At 32.1% G+C, this 18,625-nt stretch overlaps 5 protein-coding genes across 5 annotated transcripts; all 5 read right to left on the bottom strand.

The window, feature by feature from the left end:
- Window positions 1-5,329: 5,329 nt before the first annotated feature.
- On the bottom strand, window positions 5,330-6,783 carry Tsp_05860 (hypothetical protein). The gene is made up of 3 exons (XM_003380095.1): window positions 6,657-6,783; window positions 6,140-6,414; window positions 5,330-5,389 (listed from the first exon to the last, which is right to left on the bottom strand). The coding sequence occupies exons 1-3, from the start codon at window positions 6,781-6,783 to the stop codon at window positions 5,330-5,332; spliced, it is 462 nt and encodes a 153-aa protein (XP_003380143.1).
- Window positions 6,784-7,921: 1,138 nt separating this feature from the next.
- On the bottom strand, window positions 7,922-9,088 carry Tsp_05861 (hypothetical protein). The gene is made up of 3 exons (XM_003380094.1): window positions 9,025-9,088; window positions 8,695-8,886; window positions 7,922-8,016 (listed from the first exon to the last, which is right to left on the bottom strand). The coding sequence occupies exons 1-3, from the start codon at window positions 9,086-9,088 to the stop codon at window positions 7,922-7,924; spliced, it is 351 nt and encodes a 116-aa protein (XP_003380142.1).
- A 2,800-nt stretch (window positions 9,089-11,888) lies between these two features.
- Window positions 11,889-12,667, bottom strand: Tsp_05862 (hypothetical protein). The gene is made up of 3 exons (XM_003380093.1): window positions 12,381-12,667; window positions 12,195-12,275; window positions 11,889-12,021 (listed from the first exon to the last, which is right to left on the bottom strand). Exons 1-3 carry the CDS (start codon window positions 12,665-12,667, stop codon window positions 11,889-11,891), a joined length of 501 nt encoding a protein of 166 aa, XP_003380141.1.
- Window positions 12,668-12,875: 208 nt separating this feature from the next.
- On the bottom strand, window positions 12,876-15,344 carry Tsp_05863 (NifU protein). The gene is made up of 2 exons (XM_003380092.1): window positions 13,780-15,344; window positions 12,876-13,017 (listed from the first exon to the last, which is right to left on the bottom strand). Exons 1-2 carry the CDS (start codon window positions 15,342-15,344, stop codon window positions 12,876-12,878), a joined length of 1,707 nt encoding a protein of 568 aa, XP_003380140.1.
- A 2,262-nt stretch (window positions 15,345-17,606) lies between these two features.
- Window positions 17,607-18,244, bottom strand: Tsp_05864a (hypothetical protein; the record flags this gene model as incomplete). Its single annotated transcript, XM_003380091.1, has 2 exons — window positions 17,607-17,937; window positions 18,067-18,244. Coding segments are annotated over 2 exons (509 nt in total), but the record flags the coding sequence as incomplete, so codon positions are not given.
- Between the last annotated feature and the right edge of the window lie 381 nt (window positions 18,245-18,625).

Here is an 18,625-nt window from a genome sequence, read left to right as displayed (position 1 = left end):
GGAAAGGCCAAACCGACAACACAATGACATGTTAAATTATAAAATATGTTAATTATACTGAGATAATTTTAGAAAGAACAAAGAAAAAAAATATATATGTACATATGTTTACTTGCTTTTATTAAATTATAACAGAGTTGTAATTTTTTAAAATATAATCTATAATTTGGTATTCTGCTATTATAATGTGCTCAAAAATTAATACATATTTTTTCATTTCTCATAAAATATTTAAAAAAGAAAAAAAACTTACATAATGAATTCTGGTTGACATGAGCAAAAAAATAAACAATTTTTAGCTTATCCTGGCAATAAATAATTGCGCGCGCGCTTATTATTTATTCTGATGCTTAATCTTGTAATGCAAATCAAATCTGACGTAATACAGCGAGCGGCTGGTGATGTGAAAGCAAGTGTCAGTGGAGCAGGAGATCATAACTGCAACGCTTTCATAAATATGAGCAATTTTGTTTTGTTTACTAAATGTTCACGACAAAACGCACGATTAGGTCAAGGCTTAAAGTTGAATTCACGTCAACGTCCTAAGCGTGATTAAAAAAATTTTTATAATTATACACGGAATTGTCTTCTCTAAGAGAATCCAATTTTCAATCTTATATCAAAAATATGCATAATTAATTATTTAGTATGTCAAACAAACAAACAAATTTTATGCAAGATCAGTGTGCAATATAGATGAAGGAATGGAATTTTTCCAAATATACGACCTTCATTCACATCTCAAGATTTGGAAAACGCATCGACCGGTGGTGGTGCGTTAAACCAAATGTGACCCAATGGCAACTGACACGACGGTCAGTTGCATTTCAACCTTTTCAACATGCAAATTAGCCAATATTTCAATTGATAAATATAAAATTCATTCATTCATAAGTTCACAACTTTTAAACAGCAAACAAATTTCCCTTCATAAAACTGAAACTAGAAAATTGATCTCAGAGTTGAACTGAAGTAAACATACATCTATCTATCTGTACACATACACATATACATATATATGTAAATGTTATAAACTTAAAAGTAAAAAAGAAGAAAACAACACAACTATCGTATGCTGATTGTTCAAAGAAGAATATTTCAAAATTTGGAAAAAAAAACCGAAAAAAAGAAATGAATAATCAACTTACCAATGCTCCTATGTCAGCACTCTTTTCAGCAATTTGTATCATTGGCGGTGGACCTTCGTCTTCTGTTGATGTAGATGACAAATCATCGTCGGAATCTTCATCCTTTTGAACAAATAATAAAAATATACTTTCATAAAAAATATATATTTATAAAAAAAATTGATCAAACATATTAAAATATATTACTGGTGGTGGTAGTTTGTCGAGTTGTTGTTCCACGGCGGGCAAAAGTGCATCATTGTCAGGCATTTTTGAAATTTATTTCAGAATAAATTCCAAAAAAGATAAAAAAGAGAGAGAGATAAATATCACCTCTACGACAGAAAAATTCCTGCAACAGATGAGCAATTAATTAAGAACAGCTGCTGAATATACGGTATAATATTTGAAAATTTGAATGCATACTGCACGCGAAACTGTCATATATTATCATTATCAGCTGCGGCATATGTATATATATACATATGTTCGAGCAATTTTTAATATTTTAAACAGAAATTACACAAAGCAACAACGAAAAGAAAAACTTGAATTACATACGACCAAACCACCACACACACACACACACACATACAAGTGCAGTAATAATAAGTTAATGCCAATGCGTTGATGTACAAGTAAGTGTGTACTTTGAACTTTCCCAGATGATCAACAACAAAGTCAGATGATGATGATGATGATGATGATGGAAGCGAAAATGATAGCTTTTTTTACAATCATCTATTTTATTGTATATTTCTTGTTTTATTTTATTTTTTTATCAATGTGAATTCCATTTTATAGAACAACAACAGTAAAGCAACTGATGACATAGATAGCTGATAAAAGCAATAACCGGAAGTGTACACGCGTCCTTCTCAATGAGATAAACTGCAAAATGATTAAACCAGCAATAGTATAATAAGCAATTGTAAAACAATAATAATAATAATAATAATAATTTAAATACGTAATAAGTAATGTAGAAGAGCAAAAAAATAGCAATGCTTCATCAGAGAGTGAATGGATGAACACAAAAGAAATTAATTCATCATTCACACGTTAACTGAAGAAGAATATGAGTATATTTGATCATGGAGGTGTAATAGAAAGAGTTGCAGAAGATGACAACGAAGCGATTGGTTCATTTTTGAGTTGTATAATTACGCAAAATGTGCATATGTTATTTTGAAGCAATGACGATGGCGAAGGTTGAAAGCGTTTGGTTAGCAATTCCAAAAGGATGAATGGTTGTTACGCAGTACTACTACAACGATTACTACTCGTCGGTAGAATTCTAACGGGCCACTAAATGTCGTCAATTGCGAGTGAAACAATTAAACAAAATTAATAAATTATTATTGCATCAAAAAAAATATGCTAGATATTCGTATAAAATAAAAATTTGAATATTATTTTTTGAACATCATTCTACTGATGCTAACTGAAAAAGAAACAATTTTTGAAAATTAAATTCAAGTGAATAATTTAATAAATAAACAAAAGTATTTATAATGTATGAAAAATAAATCTTTGAAATAAGCTCTAGCTTTTCGTTCATCAATCAACTAATAATAATAATAATAATAATAATAATAATAATAATGTAATGATGCTGAAATGAATCAATCACCTTGTAATGATGGTCAAAAATATCTTCAACTATTACAACATCAGCTTCAAAGAAAACAACAAAAAAAGCTATCAATTTCATAAGCAAAATTTGGAAATTGATATATGCCTGTTGCACTGTCAATCACTGATTTCAACAACAAGTTACAATGCATGTTTGAAAGTAATAATTTGAGAAAAATAAACAACGTTTATGAAGAAAAAAAATTTTTTTTCATAAACTCCAAAATATTATAATAAAATGAAAGTGTTCAAATGAAAATAAAGCAAAATCAAATAGACAAGTTATTCATTCATTGTGATCAGCGTAAGTAAGCAACTTTGAATTTCACTCTTATTTTCTATGCAAACAGAACATGCTTAAATTGAAAACTCGGAAGACAAGTTTCATTAAAGCTATATCATTTGACAGAAAAGAAATGAATTGGAGAAAAGAAATAACCGAACAATAATAATAATAATAAATTTTTTTAAATAATAAATGAAAAATTTTAAAACAAAATTGCTATTTCCAACGAGAAAAATTAATAATAAAAATTTTTAGCCTTACCACAAAGTTTCACACTTGCAAATGAGAATTTAAATTTAAGAAAAATGAAAAAAGAAATCCTTGTACACTTATCACAGGGAATGAAGTTTAAGTTATTATTCTTCTTCATTTCATTCTATTCATTATTTCAACAATATTTAAAAGTGAAATAATAATAGTAATAAAAATGTTGATTCAATGAAAAAAGCAATACTGTTGTTGTTCATAGAAGAAGCTGAAAATTAAAATCAGAAGAAGAAGAAGAAGAAGAAGAAAAAGCAGAATGAATAGTTTTTGTTTTCACCATGAAAATATGCCGTATAATTATCATAATCAAAAGTAGAAAATTTCTATTCAATGGAAAAAAAGAGAACCAGGAATAACATTAAAACCACGTGCATATGGCGTGTATATGTTGTGCATGTGTATGCGTAGCGCTTGTGTTGCAGAGTGAAAAGCCGCTTGATGCAAAGGCACGCAAGCAAAATGAAACAAACGCGCATCACTTGGTTTAAAAGTCCAAACCCAATCAGAAATCAGTTAAAGTAAAACACTCACTCATTTCATTCCACTCCACTCCACTCCGCTCAATTCTTCTTATTCATTTCATTATTTCTCTTTACACTCTTCACGTTCGCCTGCTTATTTTCTACTAAATGCCTCCAAAACTCTCCTCCGCAGCGTAACACATGCGAACTCTAAATAAATAAATAAATAAATAAATAAACCTTGTATACACTAACAAACCTACATGCATACTTACATGCGTATATATGCTGGTTCATTGGTCACTTTTACACTGCTCTTGTGACAGTTGCTTATTTTTCTAAACTTCTCACGTGAATTTTCATTTTTTCACTAAAAATTATTTAAAAAAAACAAATTATTTTACCTTTGCATAAAAAGAACAAATTTCGTTGATTCGGGATTAATTTCCATCAGTAAATAGAAACAACTTACTCGTTGTTGTTTGCCGTTCCCATGCTGCTTTCTGCATGTAGTTCTTACTTAGTATGTATTAAGATCACCTTTGTTCATGTAGATCAATCACATTTTTGTATGATGTAACCCGTCGACCGATTATAAATCAAGAAAAACAAATTTGCACTCGTCTTTAAAAATCTTCTTTTGCTAAAATGGAAACAAACAAATAAACTTGCTCTATGTGAAAAATCATCGCGGTTAAATTGAGTCAATTTTCAAATAAAAATAGCCAAATAAACAAAAGTTCAAAGTTCAAAGTTCGTCAACGAATTGCAAAGTGATAAATTACTTTTCTTATAATAATTTAAAAAATAAATAACTTCATTTTTTTAAAACCTACTGTAAAATTATCACAGGTTAAATTGGCTGATTAACAATTTGGAAATTAGAAAAAGTTCAATAATAATCATTTTGCTAATTGAAAATTTTATCAATTCAAAATATAAATAAAAATTCAACCATTTTCTTCACTGAAAAAAGATAACAATCAAAACTGCCTTAATTGAACATTACCAAAAAAAATACAGTAATTCAAATCAGTAAATCATGTTCATATTTTTAAAACTTTAAAATCAACGTAGAAATTGAATATGTAAACAAAACTAAATATCACAAAAGATTAAAAATAAGTAATAAACTTGAAAAGCATGCAGAAAAGTTGTTTTGCAGAGAATAAGTGATGAATAAGAATGAGAAGGTGAAGAAGATGGGATACGATTGTTTCAACGAAGGTTGTCACGTGGAGTAGTGGATTATAATTTTAATAAAGTTGAAGTGAAAATAAGTACAAATGAATGAATAACCAACAAACTGCTTGTTCAACAGATCAAACGTTCAACTGTTGTTGATAAGTAAATTACTGGAGATTAAACAAACATAATGAAATAAGCTCAAAGCGAACTGAAACGAAATTACTCAATCAATGCTGGGTGGAAAATTTATTTTTTTTAATTATTCCAAGCAATAATAAACAATATTATTAGCAAGGAATAGAAGTTTTACCAAATTTTAAAAAAATGGGAAAAACTGCTACACTACGTTTGAAATGAGAAGAAAATCAATATTTTCCACCACCAACCAGACAAAGTTGTTCAATTCGAATCAAGCAAGAACACAACTGCAATATTTTTGTAAAATAAAAATAAAAGTAAAACATTTCACTTTTGTAAATTTATTCAGCATCGACTGATTATTTGAAATATTGTACAAATTAAAAAAAATTCGATCTTACCTTTTTACATTTATTGGCAGAAAAAATGAACCAAAAAAAATTTTTTTTGAATAAATTTTCTTCATAAATACAGACTAGTTGTGCAGTGCAAATCGAACTGAAATCGAAACAAACTTGTCAAACGAATAAATAAATAATCAATCTTTTCAGTCATAAGGGTGTGACATTTTCAAGCCACAGTGTCTTGCCGTTGATTTTTTCCAATTAATTGATAATCAAGATTATAAAATAATTTGACGTTGTCAATTAATTCAAATTTATTCATAAAATAAAATGAAAAATATTACAATTTAAAATAAAGCCTCACTTCAATTAATCATATTCAACAACAACAACTATAATAATAATTTTTTTCCTACCCTTCTTTAAATTGATTACTTCGTTTGATTGAATGATGAAAAATATTTTACAATTTACACAATTTGACAATTTTTTTTATCAAAATTGATTTACATAATTTATTATTCTGAAAAAGAAAAACAGTATCAAAAATTTTGAAAAAGAAACCGTTCATTTCTGGTCATCGTTTCAATCAAGTCAAAACAAGAGACGTTGAAAAAGTTAAATTATTTAAATTTTTTCAATAAACAGAAAAAAGCATGCTTCAGCTGTTGTAGACAAAATTCAATTGAGAACAGTAATAATAGTAATAATATGAATAATAATGGCGGTAATGAGGATGGAATTTGATCGTGGTGTATTGGACCTGTTGCACAAAGAATCTCGACATGAACAAATGAACAGTTCCGTATCCGGCGGCTTGTCTTTCCTAGCAATCAACGACGACATCATTGTACGTGTACAAAATTCTCGGTATTTCAACTTTGTCGTCAACACGCTGCTATCATTAAAGCCGTGACGAAAGATGTGATCATAGCAACCACGAATATAACCATTGTGACCACGTGCACCTAATACATACACATATGAGCATAAGCACAATAAGCATGAGCAAAAGCAAAAAACAACAATAGTAATTTATTTAATATTCTTGCATTACGTTTAAATAATTCATTTCTGTCCAATAATGCGATAATGCTGAATAAATGCAATTTTCGAATTTCAAATAAAAGAGAAGGAAAAATTTAATTTACGACAAATTAAAAAAGTACAATGAGAAGAAGACAATTTTCCCATTTGATTCATCAAAAACGGTAACAAGGGAGATGTTTTGTCATAAAAGCACAGTGAAAGACCATTTTCAGCTCTTTTCCTCGTGAGATGAAATCACCAACCCCAACTGGCTGCGTTAAATTGAAAGCTACTGTAATTATTGCCATTATTACGAATACCAAAGAATATTTTCGTCATCAAAAAGGCTAATGAAATTGATCATTGTGACCAAGACGACCGAATGCGAAAATTTTCATATTAAAAATCTGAACCTCAACCCAAAACACGCACAAATGTATAAACTAAGAAGAGTGTGATTAATTTTTAAAAAAACTGTTCAAATCATTTTCATAAATGGATAAAATTTCAAAAGAAAAAAACTGCTTTATCTGTCAAAAGCGATCAAATTTCTGATGAAATATTTAAAAAAGCAAAAGTAATAATGATTGTTAATGATGAGTGAATAAATTTTCCTTTTCCTTTTCGATTATGAATGCGAAGAAAATTCAAAATCATTAAAAACAATTAAGAAGTTAATCAAAGGTGCATAAAATCGACCATGAAATTTTTCAATTTAACGTTTGAAATCCTTCGAGCATTATAATTTCATCGAAATGATTTCTAAATTATTATATTAAAAATAAGAAAAGAAATTATATACGCATCCCTTTCTCTCTTCAATGTTGAACAATACAAATAGAAAGATAGAAAGAAAGAAAGATGAAGCAAAAATGAAAAACAATAATATAAGCTAAAGAAAAATACTGACAGCATATTATTATAACAGAGCTTAAATTTTATAAAATGTGAAAATAAATGAATATGAAGTTTGTTAATATGTTTGCCAGATTTCCAACTGGATGGAACAAACATACATTAATATTGATCGTATTATCTTCAACAACACAAGCTAGACCCAACCCAACGTGGATATCCTGCAAATCTGCACGCGTATAAGCGTGCATGTGTGTGCATGTGTGTTTGTGGGGTATATTCTCTTAAAACTGCAAAAGTCAAAGTAAAAGTCAGGTTAAATGCAAAGCGCCGTCTACCGCCTACAAGTGGACGGTCCATTAGCTTTAAGCGGCTTTAGATCAATGATTACCGAAACAGTGACCGACTCGAGCTAATAGTAACAACATCAACCGCTAACTAACCGACTAACTGACTAACTAACTAGCTAACTAATAATACTTGTCATATACGTTGCTGATCAATTTTCCATTTTATTACCCTGCTCCCTATTTTGCCTCCCTCCCTCACTGTCCATTTCTCAAACAGTTTCCCTCTAGTAGACAAGATGATTCAGTCACCTGCTGAGAAGATCAGAACGACATAAATTAAGAAATTAATCCCCTGGTTACCATGGACAGATAAAGAAGAAATTTTCCACTTAAAATCTGAAATTATATAATTTACAAATTTAAAAGTAAAATAAAATGATATGCCGTTTTGATTCACTTTTTCCAGATTTATTAATTTTCTAATTTTCATCAACAACAACAACAACTTTACCATTTCTATATATTGAAATTGCTATTTTAAATCAAATTAATATTCAATTATCAATGTCATAGTGATTACATACATCTGAACTAAACAACTTTTACAAAATATTAATGTAACTGCAATTAAATATCAAATTTACAATCAAGTAAAAAACGGTCTCAATATCACGTTTAATGGAAATAAGATGTAAATTTACTTTTATTAAATTAAAAAAAATGGAATTAATTCACGCTATTTCTTGTGAAAAAATATGCAACCGAAATCATCAACTAATAAGCTTTCAAATTCTTCTAAAAAATTATCATAAATTTAAGAACATTTATTAGTTTGTAAATGAATTGTAATTCGCAACCAAGAGATTTGATCTATTTCAAATTGTGCATCATTAGAACAGATAACCCACTGCCACGAGCTAAATCGATCATTGTAAATAAACAATAATCATTGATCATCATTGACCGCAGATTATTAAAATAAAAAATTGTTTTTCCGTCCATTTATGCACGTAATAAAGTAAAACAACAACAACAACAACAACAATAAAGTAAGAAAAGAAATTTTTCCTTTACCGACTCGCATTTTTTCAACAATTAAAATGCAATTGTGAAGGCACGGAATGCGACCAATGTGACCACCATGTTCGCTGATATTCGTGCAACGATCAGTAAAAGCTGCCGGTCGAAAGTACAAATCTTTGTACTCTAAATATTCCCAATTGGCGCCATAAATGTATGACATACAGCTATAACAATTGATAGCTCCTAAATTAGAATAGAATAGAAAAATATATGTTGAAAAAATTTACATAATAATAGCAATAATAATAATAATGAAAGCTACAGCGTTGCGAAGCAACATGCACTATTGTATACATATATATATATATATATATATTCCACCACCCGCTCGCATATTGGAGCAAAGTTTAAAATCGATTGCTCCAAATCGACGGGGTCCCGGCATTTTTCAATCACTGACGTTGTTCCTATTTTCCAACTGAGCTGCTTCGTCGGATGAAGCTGAAACGTTAAGCTCATTGTCGACAGTCCATAGGAACCACCCAGTCAGTTTCCGGCTCGACTAACCGATTAATCACAAATTCACGTTAGCATAATTTCAAAACGGCAAACAATCAACAACCAACATTCAAGCTTGTAGAAATTGTTAAAACTGCAAATTTGGTAAAATGATTATTTCGAAACAAAAATTGAACACGTCATTCAATTTCTGAACAACAATATTCAATTATTGCATATTGATAATGGAAATTGTTTATTAATTAATTTTACTCTTCCAATTATACGTTTTCCCCAAATGATAACCGTAATCTGATAGTGGATCAATTGAGAATTAACTGAATCATCCATCCAGTTGATAAAAAAAGAAAAAAGAAAGAAAATATTTCGCATACTTTCAATAATAAATAATTGTTGAAACATGATTATTGCGAAATACATCATGCACATTTTTGTATGATTTTTAATTTAAAAAAGACATATATGTATAATTTATTAATAGTAAGAAAATTTCAATATTACAAAATGCAAAATAGCAAGTCAATTAAGAAGAGGTCAGCTTTTCCTATGAGAAGAGAGTATTATTGAAGTGGAAAAATTGAATTGTAAGCTTCAGATGATATTAACAAAAAAATACAATTTCCAAGTAAGTAAAAGATTACAATAACAACAACAACAAATGAAATATATAATAATGATAATGACGGGAGAAAATTAAAATTTTACAAAAGGATTAAAAAGTGACAAAAAATCACTTGCCACAAAGCCAATGTGCGCACTTTGTAGAGTATTAATATTGATTGGTTAATAAATGTAGCCACTTGCAAATGAAATATCTCTTTGTTAAAATAGTAACTTATACTCGATCAGATTTTAAAATGTAGAGTGTTTTTCATATAAAAGAAAATCGATAATTTTTTTTCTGTTTCCATCCTTCCTTATGTAGTGAAAGTATTTGAAATAAAAGAACAAGAAGAGGAAGAAGAAGAAGAAGAAATAATATAATATTGCATAATTTCATAATAATAATAATAAATCGTGGTTAAAACAAGCGACCAAGCAAAACAACAGTGGAATAGTTGGAATTGTTGGTGTGAACAAAAAGTGAATAATCAAAAATGATTGCAGCTGTCGACAAGCAACAATGATGCGCTTTCAAAATGGCATAACAAAAACCACAACCGCCGTTGGCAATGTGCTTTAATTTTAAAAAAAGAAGAATAAGCAACTGAAGCAGAAAAGTATTTTCAACATTGGTTGCTTGCTTGCAGCATTTTGTAGAAAAGAGATAAGCAGAAAAAAGCACAACAACTTCAATTTACTCATCCCTCAATATTGTAATTTGGCAATCGCATTCAATTAGTCACTCGACAAACTAATCTGACAATGAAAACTAAAATAAGAAGAATAAGAGGAAAGAACAACAATCGAACATATGCCTGAAGAAAAAAAAAGCATTATAATAAAACAAAGCAATTATATGTATATTAACGTCTGAAGAGCATTTTCCTCACGTCTGGATCAAGCAAGCTGAGAATGTGAAACAACAAAGTTATTTCATCAACAATTACTTTATATTATTCTGGAAGGAATATTCATTTCATGAAATCTATTGGAATATTAATTTCAATACTACTAAATTCAACAATAACCCCTCCCCCTCTCTTATCTTCAACTTTTGACACTTTATTTCCATCTATTAGCATGCATTTTTATACGCTGCCAAATTTGGATGATTTTTTGTCCATGAAATAAATAAATTAATTAATATTTCAAACTGATTTTCAAATACAAAAGGAAAAGTATTCACAAAACACACAAATCGGTGAATTGATAATTTTGAAAATTAATTGAATCAGTTTCAATGATCTAATTGCCCTATAGAAAGCTAGCCAAATGAGAAAGTTTTTCCAAAACTGATAAATAGATGTATGGATGGATGGATGGTTAAATGGACGGACGGACGAATGGATGGATGGATGGATGGATGGTTAAATAAATGTGCTAAATGAATGAATATGAATGGATGAATGAAAAATTTTGAAAATCCCTGACCCATCGAATTTCAATCAGCCGCCGAGGAATAATCATTCATTATTAAAAAAGGAAGACAACGATCAGTGTCAATTGTTTGTGTCAATTTAAATGGAAATGTCAAAACGATTTTTTCACCGCATATCTGCTCTCGAAAGTCACAAGTTTCGCTCGCATTCAGTAGTTATTAGCCTGAAAGCTACCTGATCAAGCAGTTAGCTGGCTGGCTTTAGTAGCGCAAGTTACCACTGACTAGGCCCAACCCAAATGTTGTTCGTTGTTTTGTCGAACAAATTTTAGGGAAATTATATTTACATTAAAAATAAATAAATAAATCACAACTTACCGGCAGATTCGATGAGCCAAATTTGAAAGCAATTGAAAATGGCATAGAACCAGTGGAAAAGAGAACCGGCAATTTTCATCTTCATCATGTCAAGCTTTAATCGAGATTTTGGTTGAGCAGAAGAAGGATATTTGTCCAAAAATGAAATCAAACGAATAATTGTAATAATGTGGATTCAATTTGCTTCATTTCACAACAAACAGTTGATAGATTCCCAATTCTGCCGTATACATCATCATCATCACAACAATAACATCAACAAATATCATATTCTCCAGTAATTAATAAATGATTCATAAAAAAAGGAGAAATGAAAAAATTTTTTTCGTTCCCATTCACTCTTGTTGTTGCTTATTCTTCTTTTACGTTAGCGCTTATCCAAGTGTTGAACACGTTCTGTTGTTGTTGTTGCTGTTGGTGGTTCAGTATTTCTCCAGTCAAGCGTGCCGTAGTCGTCAACTGCGGCAAATCTGCTTTCCAGATTGAATTTCAACGTCCAACTTATTCCCTCTTCTTCTTACTTTTCAACAACTTTTTCAAACTTTTGAAGAACAGCAAAAGTGAAAATCAAATCAGCCGCCACAAGCCACAACTGCAACCAAAAGCAAACCAGATTTACAGAATACGTAAGCTTGCAATTATTGCTGACAGCCGATCGGCATTTGAAAATCACCGAAAGCGACAAGCACGACGCTCAACGGTGAAATTTTGAAAATGCACCAAAATAAAACAACAACAACAACAACACAACCAACTACACAAGCAAATATCCAATAATAATAATAATAATAGTAGTATTGCTTTCACTGGGGCTATTCACAACCACCGAGCAAGCAATGATAATATTAATAAATATGACTGGCGAGAATGTAAATAGAATCTCGCCCCCGGAAAGGTGCAAAATCCCGAGCCTTGATGATGCAGATGATACGAGAAGAGATCGATGAATAAATAATGTTTGTCGAATTTTTGCAAATTCAAGCGTCCAGGAACAGAACCCGAACAAAGTGGTCGATGGACAAATTGGCATTGTCGTTTGCGGATTGATGGTCCGCCGCTGGGCAAGGAACAAGAACAAGCTCGTTGACGGCCATCATCTCTGACCAGGAGTGCTTTTCCGCCGCACTGATGCCCGGCTGTGGTCATTCTCTCTATCCACATTGACGACAAATCAAATTTCACTCCAATTTCAAGAGCCAAGCACACGCCTCCGACAGACGTCCAACGAGACAAAAGCTGCCGGCAAAAGCGCCACTGGACAATGGCAACGCCGATGGCAACGCTGCCCCCATCATCATCACAACCAAATATTCCATAAATTTGGAATATTTGAAAAATAAAAAGAACTGCTCCCTCATCTTCCACATAAAATTAGTTCTTTTTTTTCAAATAAATTTTCATTTTCTTCTTCCACTTGTTCATCATTTGGCCAATCTTCGTGTTCTTGTGAAAACTTCTCTTCACAAAAACCGACTTTTTCTTCGACACCGAATGGACTTAAATATATTTTTCATTTATACGCATAAAAACAATAAAAAACAAATTCCCACAATGTTGAAATAATGAAATTTATCCCTTTTCCTATTACTAAAATGAAATCAAATGAGAAAATCAAAAATTACACATATTGACAAATTAAATTTCCACTGACAAAAATTAACACTGCCACCAGTATTCATGAGATCATTTCTTAAAGAGACGATATTGACAATTATTGAATTAGAAAATCAACAAAACGTTGCAAAATGCCAATGACAAAACATTATCGAAAAGTAGAAGAGATTCAAATTTAAACCACCTCAAAGAGTAATTAATGTTTAATTGTCTCTTTTTTCCACTGAACATATTGAACAACCGTTGATATTATCGATTATACATATATACATATTTTTTAAACTCTTTATTAAATTTTTGAAAAAATAAAAAGCATAACATTTTTACAGAACAACCTTTCATCTAGTTGAAAAAATATTTTAGAACAATAACTACAATTCTGTTATGATGAATTCGAATTATGAAATATGATATTTCAATTTCTATAAAATGAAATGTTTTCCATTTGAAATACTCTTCAATTTGATCATCTCAATTCGTCCATATTGAACAACCATAATGAGAAAAACATTAATTACTCTTCGAGGTGCTACACGTCAGATCAATACTAGAATACAGTAAGAAAAATTCAAGTTCATGCTTACCGTTTGCACGTAAGGCGGGCGGAGCAGCACTGCAGTTGAATTGAAAATGAAACAAATTACATCACTTCAAGTTTCGAATACCAACATTCGTGGAACACGTTGGTCAAATGTTGAGCCAAACAAATGGTCTGCTCCATGGCCAACGTAGGGTTGACATGAGACGCGTAGGAGGCTATCAGAAAAAAGCGATTGGTCACGAGTTCAGTATTTCGCTTTTTGGTCAATTTGAAAATGTCAAACCACCAACGCTTCATCTTGTGGTGGACAATAACATCCAATCGAATGATCGCAAACACATTAGTGTCGGTGCATTGGCAAAGCATATTCGTCCGAGTCAGTTGGGATTCTTTCCAGTACAACAATTTCAGCATACAGTCGTCGATCAATTCGGGCGGTCCAAATCTGATTTGCCAAGCCGTTCCAAGCAAGCCGAACAAACAAGCGTCGGCATCCAGATAGTTGCTGACCTCATACGTAGGGTTGACTAAATCCAGCCGACAAATTCCTTCCTCCAACACAGACGCCAAACTGTACAAAGTGTTCAGTTTTTCCCGCCCAATGTCGCGGTCGAATTTTTCAATCAATTTTACAATATTCTTCTCCAATCGATCCAACAGCACAGCCAACATCTGAGCATCTGAACGCAACTTCTTGCCAGTGTGGAATTTTTTCAAAAACTTCCAATCCATCACTATGCGGCTAATATCACCGTCGTCGTCGACCCCAATTTCCAACTGCAACAAATCACCACACAATTTACCCAACATCCCGATCGTACCTTTCAACAGGTTTGTTCTGCCAGTTGTATCCATGCTTTCCTCGGCAAGCAGGTGCTGAATTTGCAGTCGAACTTCCGCCAGACGATCGATCATAGCCGCGTGTGGCATGCGAGCTAACGCGAAAGCGTAAAACTGTCCCATTAGCCGGTGGATGTAGACGCGGTGAAGCAGTGGTTCGGTGGGTCGGTGGTTTGGTGAATTCAGAAACAACTTCAACTGAACACCACATCCTGCTGTGGGACAAAATCGACGTGCCAACGAAACCAACGCCGTCAGTTCCACGGGATCCCAGCGATCCGCGTCTCGACCATGAAAACCGGCACCGTCGAAAACAAGCAAACCAAAGCCGTGATTGTTGTACAACGAATCCCCAAAACAAGTAAGCATTGTTCGAAAATATTCATAATTTGCACTTGTTCGTCGTCCGATGACAAGCTGCTGTTCGGCCGATTCAAGCAAAGTCGACACTATCAGTTTGATCTGTTCAGTGACCACTGGTCTTTGCAACCGAGGACCCAGACCGATCCGCAAAGCCAACTCTGCCACATCAGTCCAACGATCAGCCTCTGGTCGACTGTTGGTCACTATCAACACAGTGTAATATCCGACGGGTGGAAAGATGAAACTGACATGCAATTGTCCACTTGACAACGATTGCAAAGCACAGCCGTGGGAAATTTCGTACATTTCCGCCATCACAAGCAACGGCAAAAAGCTGAACTCGACCTTCAGCTTTGTATTGGACAATTCGAAGGGCATGCTTTCGTCGACTGCAGATTCCAAACGAGAATCCATGTGCAACAAGATCAACCTCTTGCTGGCAGAAAACACCAGAACGCCAAACATATTCAAATGTTCACAGCAATATATTTCTTTATCAATTGAAAATTACTCACTGGTAAGTGATAAAAGAAAATTACAACGTTGTCAACCATTGTGTCAATAAAGATGTTGAAAACATGCTTGTTTATTTATTATTACACGTTGTTGTTCTGCAATGGTGCTTTTCGTTGTTTTCCTTCTTTTTGACAAACAATACCAAAATAAAGATGAATTTTCACTTGTACTACATAATTCCACCGCAATTACGACAGATTTACGATTCGAATTTACAAATTGCAGACATCGATACAGTATTTTAAATAATAATCAAGTACATTTTTACAACTTGGGCACCAAATTATGTACATTTTTAAAAATTATATCGAAGAAAAATTTATCATAACTATTTGGCAGTTGAAATAATTGTCATGCAAAATTATTTACATTTCCAATTGTTGAACATTCACACAATTACAAGCGCATTTGTTCAATTACGACAGTAAGGAAGTGAAAAAATTTTTTCTTTTTATTTAAAAATTAAAGTTTTTCAATTAATTTTGTCAGTATTGAAAAATTTATATCATTCTATTGCCAAAGGAGATGAGAAAGGCAAAAACAATATATACGAATACACAGAAATAAATGGAAATTTTTAAAGTTCATAAAAATAGAAATTTAATTAACGTAAAATTTTCGTTTGTGAAATTGAATTTGCAAAAGAAAACGAAAAATTCCAAAAGACAAATTACAATTCACCGTCGAAAAGATTGCCCGACCAGATTGCTTTGTTTGAAGAGCTTATTTGTAGCGGTTGTGTTGATTGGTTGTGTGAAAATCAAATTTCGACCCCAGTCAAAGAGAAAAATTGCATGCATGCATTGTGGGATATTTGCTCTTCATTGGAATTGGATATTCAACAGGGAATTGGATTTTTTTCTTATTTGAAAAATGCCATCAACTCTTTTGACAATCGAGTAAAATCGACACTGAAAGTGTAAAAATCAACACACAACTCAACAGCTAACCGCAAGTAAGAATGATAATATTTTTCACATGTAATAATTTTTGTTTATTCTAGTTGCCTTACAAAATATAATTTAAACAGACGGAAATAAGCTCTTTTTTTCCTCTGTTAACAAATAAAATTGCACCAATAGTTGCTCATTAACCGCTGACCAATCGTCGACAGTAGAACTTTAGAACTTTAGAATAGAATTCAATGAAACCAAACAAAATTGCTCGCCGAAAGTCAATCGGCGCCGAATCTACGAATCTGATCATTTAGTATTCATTGGAAAATTGTCGTCATCTTCTTGTTAGCCGGAAAAGCATATCAAAAGTTGAATTAATAAATAAAAATTCAGACAATCAATTTGCTTTCGCTTTCACTCCCATCGCTGTTTCAACTAACTGCCTGCTGTAAAATGGAAACGGTTATGAATAAAAAATAACAACCTCACAAGCAAAAAGCAATAACTTTTCATTGAATTTTCATTCGACAAAAAAAAACAAAATAACATACATAAATGAATGGATGAATAAAAATAATAAATAAGCCACAAGTATATAAATTCAAATTGGATCGGATAAATTAACATAATTCTCTCTCATGTTCACCATACCCGCAGACAAGAAATGATCACAATTTTATAGCTTCATCAATTCACGTATAGCTTGTGGTCATGAAATTCACGGTCAATCAATTTCAGCAACAGACCAAATACAAAATCCATTGCCTATCCACCAACATCACCACCACTTACCCATTTTCTATTCATGTTGAAGATGTCGCCTGCCATCGTCGATTTCACCATTCATTTGTTCATAATTACCCATTAATAACAAAAACAGTGCAAAACGCTTTTCAAAAACCATATCGAGCAAAATTTCTGCAAAAAAAAACTTTCCAAACACTGAAAGAAAATTAAAAAATAGCGCACGCGAGAAATTCAAACTTTTAATTTATTTTTGCATTAAATTTGCAATAAATATATCGATGCTGTTCATCTATATATGCACATATAATAATGTACCCATGCAAACGACAAAGTAAATAACAATATATATTGCATTGCATTCTGCTCAAAGTGCAGCAATTAATTGATACAATCAAAGCAATCTGTTCTAAATTAATTGCTGAGAAAATGCGGAAAAACAAAACACCATCAATGTCGTCATCGTCAAAATCAAACAGCCATATTATCAAATAAAAATAAAAAAAGAAATAAAGATACATACATACGTACATACATACCTGGCCAGTCCTTAACCGTCCATGTTTTCCATTCATTGAACCAACGTTCCAATGTATAGCATCATGGGATCCGTTGAAAGGGATAAAATTAAAGGGAAATTTTCATAATAACAAAGTGGCCAACAACAGCGACGAATATGTGCGTCAGGGTGTAGAGGATGAGCACGGTTAAGAAATGGAAAAAGGCCAACTGGAATAAACTCCTCCCTGCCAGCCTGGCGTCGGACCGAAAACGCATCAACGCCAACAATACGGCGTGTACAACCAAAACGGTGCCCAGCTGCCTCAATATACCCGAAGATGGTAACCAATCGACCATCAAAAGCAACATTCCATTGGCCAAAAAAATTCAAAATAACAACACTGTTAAATAAAATGATGACCAGGAAATTTCAGTTCAAATTCAAAATTTGTTCACTGAATGAAAAATTAAATTCATTCTATCGGTATGAATGCTTGTTCGATGGGAAAAAATTTCCCAGCAAAGGAAACATTTCCAATTCATCGTCACAAGATGCATCGAGATTTGTCGACCGTTGATTGGTCGCAGTGGAATGGCGGGAATCGATTTGCCAATGTTGAACATCTCCATGTCCTGAAGAGGAACGGAGATTGTGGACGGTTCCGGGGCCCGGAGATTCAAAACGTCCATTTGTCGTCGGAGTCGTTCCTATCGGATAATTGAATTTCTATTTGCTGTCATTCCATCTCTTATCTGGTGTCATTTAGACAACACACACACACACACACGCACACGCACACATGCATACAAATGTACACCTTAAATCCACGCAACATGTAAAAATATAATTGTAACTGAAACAATTTTGTCTTACTCAAATTTCTTCACAATTTTTTTCATTTTCTCCATATTTCTGCAATAAAAAGTTTACCGACCATGCCGTCATCGTCTGGATTAATTTTTCTGTTTCATTATACAATAAAAATTACTGCAATTATCCATTTTCTGAGTAAATATTGCACATAGTGCGCGATAGCTACATACCAAACATTATTTGCATTATATTTACTAATTTAATAGCAGATATGA

This window comes from Trichinella spiralis (genome assembly GCF_000181795.1).
Source record: "Trichinella spiralis strain ISS 195 chromosome Unknown Scfld2, whole genome shotgun sequence".
Classification (NCBI taxonomy): domain Eukaryota; kingdom Metazoa; phylum Nematoda; class Enoplea; order Trichinellida; family Trichinellidae; genus Trichinella; species Trichinella spiralis.
This window is presented reverse-complemented; position numbering and strand designations above follow the sequence as displayed.